The 6098-nt window shown below is 52.1% G+C and overlaps 1 protein-coding gene across 1 annotated transcript; it reads left to right on the forward strand.

Moving 5' to 3' along the window:
* Positions 1–3200: 3200 nt before the first annotated feature.
* On the forward strand, positions 3201–6098 carry GUITHDRAFT_63666 (hypothetical protein; the record flags this gene model as incomplete). The annotated part of the gene is made up of 4 exons (XM_005841299.1): positions 3201–3346; positions 4016–4141; positions 4727–4968; positions 5620–6098. Coding segments are annotated over 4 exons (993 nt in total), but the record flags the coding sequence as incomplete, so codon positions are not given.

Raw genomic sequence — 6098 nt, forward strand, 5'->3', positions numbered from 1 at the left:
TGTCATCCCCCGCTCATGTGCCGCTCCCTGGCAATTCACGACATACCACCCCCCTCGCGACTACCCTGGAATTTCCCCAAGATCTCGTGGAAAAGAGAGGGGTATGTCGTGGCAGGGGTGGTTTCGTTATGTGGTTTTATGGCGGGAAAGATGCTTGAAATGGAAATGATGCTAGGAACTGTTCGATGAAAATGATGCTAGGGATTGTTTTGATGGAATGATGCTAGGGATTGTTTTGATGGAATGATGCTAGGGATTGTTTTGATGGAATGATGCTAGGGATTGTCTTGATGGAATGATGCTAGGGATTGTTTTGATGGAATGATGCTAGGGATTGTTTTGATGGAATGATGCTAGGGATTGTCTTGATGGAATGATGCTAGGGATTGTCTTGATGGAATGATGCTAGGGATTGTTTTGATGCTAAGAGAGTTAGAAACAACATCAGTCAGGGACGTAGACAGAGAGAGTCAGTGATGGAGTCGTTGAAGAGATGGGGGGGATCGAATGATAATCGAAGAAAGCAACAGTAAGCCGAGGGTCGAGGAGGAAGAGGAAGAGGAAGAGCGAAAGACACAGACACTTAAACAGGAAGAAGAAGAAATCGTGAATTGGCGCCAAAGTGAGACTGAGAAACACTGAGAGAAAGAGACAGGGATTAGAGAGACAAGAGAGACAGAGGGCAGAGACTGAGGATGAGTAGTGGGGAAGGCGTGATGTACTGACTCAGACTAGGGCTCAGACTAAGACAGCGATGAAAAGAAATAAAGGCAGAAGGCATGAGACATTTTACAAGATGGTAGATTGTGATATTGCAGACGATAAGTGCTCAAGGAGCTTGTCCGACGAGTTTCAGCGAACTGTCGCAGCAACTCATAGAAAGGTAGAGCTGTAATAAAGCACTAGAAGGAAAACGCACGCTGTCGTCCATTTGTCAACTCCCATGTTCTCGTCTGGCTCTGCTGTGGTTTTAACCGAAGGGAAATTCGAAGAACGCCCTGGATATACAACAAGACTTTTGGAAGGACGAGGACGGTCACCTGTCCCTCCGGGTTTTACTGACAACTATCCCATCGAATCATACGTTAGCTTTATCGTCTTCCTTGCTTCTCGGACTCACCTTCTACTTGAACTCGACGCACTGTGACTTGATAAAGTCGGCTGGGATCCTTGATGAGCGATCCAACGCACTGAATCAAATCCAAGGTCCTTTCATTTCGCCGCCACTGCTTTGCACAATGACCATGAGTATGTGCGTTCAGTTCATGACGGCGTTGCTGTGTTTCATTGGCAATGGGTGGTGAAAGTCAGTACCCCATTTATCACAGTCAGAACAAGGGGTGATCAACTGCCACGAAAGTCAAAAGTCTACACTCAGTCTGCAAGAGGGGGTGGTGGTGTAAAAATCAACTTTTGAACTTCGATTGAGTAAAGTTCCAGGTATTGCCTTACCTGCGCTCGCAGAGAGGGCTGGTCATTTTTTGACACAATGTGTACTGACAACCGTGTGACCTAGTACTGCCGGTACTGTCAATCAGTACCAGGGTGGGGTTTAAAAAGGACCACCCAGTAAGTTGCCAAGTAAAAAAGAACAGTGCCGGTCAAACACCAGGGAGGGTCCATGACGTGGGACAGGGGGGGTGGGGGGTATATAGGTTACGTATCGTACTCCTCAATTGAATACTCGTAATAGGGTTAACTGCCAAACAGGGGAATGATAGGGGGTGGGGGGACCGAGAATCCAAGTAAAATGGTTATGAGGGGTAGGGGTAGTGTGACGTGTACGGGGGTAGTCTCGGGTGACCTGCGCTGCGCTGCGCAGTACATCCGTTGCCCCACCATTTCTCCTCTTTTTCTCCTCCCCTTCCTCTTGCTCCTCGCTCTCTCCCCCTTCCTCCCACCCATCCTCGAACAATATACACAAGACATATAGTTGCTCTTAGCTGAAGCAGCGCTTCAAGCGCTTCAGGCCTGCTGCTTTGTGAAGGATGCAGACGGTGGATTTTCTGTTTGCCCTCCTCGTGGTAGTACTTCCATCAATAAGCTTTCAGCAAACCATGGATATCTCTGAGACATGTGAAGGTCTGACTGTGCTCACTGAAGTTCAAGGTTCCTTCGGAGTCGGAGATCCTTACGACGACAACTTGAATTGCGGGTGGATCATTCAGCCTCCTAACGCAGTGTCGATCCAACTTGAGATAGAGTACAAGGTCGAGTATGGCTACGACTATCTCGACATCACTTACTACAATGCAACTAAGGGTGGCTTGGTGTATGCATTTCCTTCTCTCATGACTGGCCCTTCGTACAGCTCAGCTTTGCACGTCGTGACTCTCAAGACTGATCGAGTGTATGTCTACTTCTACAGTGACGATATTGTGACGGATCAAGGATTTAATATCTACTACTCTGCTACGACCTCCGATTCTGGATGTAACATGTGGGCTGCTCAGTCATCAGGCAACATCGTGATCAGCAAGTCCGCGTCTGTCATGACTCCATCGCTCTGCAGCTGGTTTGCGTACTCGGACGTTCAGTCTGAAAGCGGTCCAAAAACTAAATTCCAAGTGGATCGATTTTTGACTCCATCATTGGATGCTGGATACTTTTACTTGAGCCTGTGGACGTGCAACTCGCTCATTCCCCTTGCGGATCAGATCATGTTGAGCCCTTGGTCCGACTGCGTCTCGCAGGTCGAGACAGATTCGTTGCAGGTCGGACAGAGCGTGGTGGCGGAGCGAATGCACAGCATAGCGTTCGCATACCACTATTCTACGTCGTATGACTTCTCAGCAACATCCTACACGAGCGCAGACAAGAATCAAGGATGTTGCTGGCTCTCTTCTCTCGCGGCAGGCAGCGCCTTCCAGGAGCAGTGCAGCAGTCAGACTAGTTACACTTCACTCACCACGTGCCTCGAGAACGCCATTTTCAGTTCAAGGTACTACGGGTTGAGCAACGCCTACTTCACACAGTCCAATGGCTTCTACAGCAGTTCGTCGAGCAGTTACAATTCAAGAGCGTACAAGAACCCACTTCCAATGCAGCAGTTTCATGCTATGCGGGTCAATGCGTCAAAGAATGATGCTCGCCGCCAACTACAGCAGACCACCGGCATGTATGACGTCATCATCTCCTACACCCTTGCTTGCGGCACCGGGTCGATCACGCTGAGTAACGGACAGTGCTTGGAGTGTCCGATGAACACGTTTGTCAACGGCTCCCGGTGCAGTGCTTGCCCCCCAAACTCTTTCACATTGCAGAACGGGTCGTCATATTGTCTGTGCACATCCGGGCACATGTATGACTCGAGCTCGAGTGCATGCGTCGCATGCCCCTCAGGCAAGTACAGCATGAAGGAGACGGTTGTCGTCGTTCGTGACTACTCCGTTGACATGGAAGTGATTGGCCGAGCGCTCAGTGATGTTCAGTTTGAAGCGATCTACGCCAGCGAGCTAGAGGCCCATCTACAAAGCAACCCGAGGCTGGTCATTGTACCTTCTTATGCCGTTGAATACGATAGCACGTATTTGTCACTGCTCTACTATTACATCATGCGAGGAGGTACGGTTGTGCTGCTAGACGCCACGAGCGGAATGTACACTGCCAGCTACATGGGAGTCTATCTTAACTATCAGTACATGTGGGACATGTCTTCACCTGCGGGCAACGATACTTGCGTTGCATCCTACACCCTACAGTATGCTCCCTGCATCAGCTCGTTGTATTCCTATTACGACATCACAGTCTCTACTGTGTATCAAGGCCAGTACCAAAGTGACTGCACAACAGTGTGGGAGGCCGACTACGGTTCCGGGCGGCTGGTAGGCATCACCTTCTCATACCAGTATCAGGATAATTCATGGGGAGCACTGCTACGAGACGTTTCAACCTCTCGGCCAGACAACGCAGCGTGCGAAGAGAGCGCCTGTCGCAGTTGTCCTCTGGGGAAGAGCGTTGCTGGAGTAGGAAGCTCCTTGAGTGACTGTCAGTGTGACAAGGGATATACCCACAGCTACTCCACGGGCGACTGCGTGCCATGCGTAGCAGGGACATACAAGAATACGGTTGGCAGCGGGGACTGTCTGTCTTGTCCGATCAACTCCTTCTCTATTGCCGCAGGCAGCAAAGATGTCAGCGCGTGCCTGTGCCAAGCTCAGTACTTTCTGAATGGTAGCAATTGCTCAGCATGTCCTCCAAGCACTCGCAAGCCGACCATCGGGAATGAAGCTTGCCAGCCCTGTTCGACGAATGCAGACTCTTCGTGTCAGTGCTATGCTGGGTATGAGAACTACAGCTGCACACCATGCCTGCCAGGGAAGTACAAGGATGTGCCGGGGAGCGGATCATGCCAGACTTGCCCTGGAAGCTTCAAGTCATCATTGCAAGGAGCCAAGAGCGTCGCAGACTGCGTGTGTGCAGCAGGGTACACGCAGGGGGCCGATGGCTTTTGTGTGCCGTGCGAGGCAGGGAAGTACAAGAACTTCGTTGGCAACTCGGGATGTCTTGCCTGCCCCGCGACCATGAGCTCGTTCCCAGGAAGCGCCAACTGCTCTTGCATGCAAGGCTTCGAGCCCTCAGGAGGAGGATGCGTGATGTGCGCGAGCCAGTACTACAAGAGTACGGTTGGGAACGTCTCCTGCCGCCTGTGCGACAGTCTCTACACGTCAGGAGCGGACCGTCGGTCATGCATTTGCTCTGCTGGGAACGGATTCAACAGCGCCAGCCAAGTTTGTCAGACATGCGCAGTCGGAACGTTCAAATCGCAGGCAGGAAATTTGACATGCACCACATGCCCCCTGTCGTCTTCGACTGCCTCTACTGGAGCTACAGTCATAAATCAATGTATCTGTCAGAAGGGCTACACCAACTCTAGCGTCCTTGAAAAATGCTCGCAATGCGCACCCGGTCAGTACAAGCCTACGCTAGGAAACACAACCTGCAGCGTGTGCAATGAAAACTCCAACAGTGTGGCAGGCAGCAGCGAAATATCTGATTGCAAGTGCAACGGGGGATACGGGAAGCAGCTGCAGAACCCTCAGCTTAGCAGCAACTTCGTTGGCAGCTTCAAAGACAACAAGTGCGGCATTTGTCCCAAGGGAGCATACAGTGGAGCAGCAGACGACATCTGTCGCTCTTGTCCAGAATCCTCGACATCATCGGTAGGGTCGGCAGACATCACAAGCTGTCTTTGCGATGCAGGAAAATATGCCTCCTTCACCTTCACCACGACTAGTGTGTCCATGTCCTGCTTGGCTTGTGCGGCAGGCACGTTCAGCAAAGCAGGAGCGCTGAAATGCACTCCTTGCAACGTGTGTGAGTTTGGCCTGGTGAAAGACAGCGTCTCAGTGTGCCCAGACATCAAGTGCGTCGCTTGTGCGAGTGGCAAGTACTATGACGCTTCCTCCTCCTCATGTCTGGCCTGCAACAACTGCACTGGAGGGACTGTGAGGGAATGCGGCACACTTGAGAACAGCATCTGCCGCGACTCTTCCTACGGCACTTGCACAGCATGCGCTGCCGGGACGTACCTCTCCTCCAAGACTACCTGCTCTTGCCAGAGCTGTCAAACTTGCCCGGCTGGAACCGTCCGGATCAACTGCGGGACGTTGAAAGCAGACGGGACGTACAGCCTGGGAGAATGTGTTGCTTGTGAGAAAGGCTTCTACAGCCCGACGGCCAACAGCGCACGATGCTTGTCATGCCCGCCCGGACATTACTCGGCTGTGTCCGGTAGTTCTGAGTGTGTACAATGCCCAGCCAACACGTACAGCGATCGGGCAGGCAACGGCTCGACCGCCTGCTCTGACTGCACGGCCAACACGATCTCCTCTCCTGGAAGCACTGCGTGCGCGTGCAAGCAAGGCTACAAAGGCTTCGGCGATCAATGCTCCGTGTGTCCGGTAGGAGAGTACAACAACAAGACCGGCAGCTCGTCATGTCTTTCGTGTCCGCAGTACCAGACAACCGTCGCTGAGGGCTCCACGAGCCTGACAGACTGCAGGTGCGTCATGGGATACAGCTTGCTGAGTGGCCAGTGTGTGGGATGTCCCGCAGGCAAGTACAAGGACCAGGTGGGCTCGGGGGCATGCGCCGAC

Source organism: Guillardia theta (genome assembly GCF_000315625.1).
Source record: "Guillardia theta CCMP2712 unplaced genomic scaffold GUITHscaffold_3, whole genome shotgun sequence".
Classification (NCBI taxonomy): Eukaryota; class Cryptophyceae; order Pyrenomonadales; family Geminigeraceae; genus Guillardia; species Guillardia theta.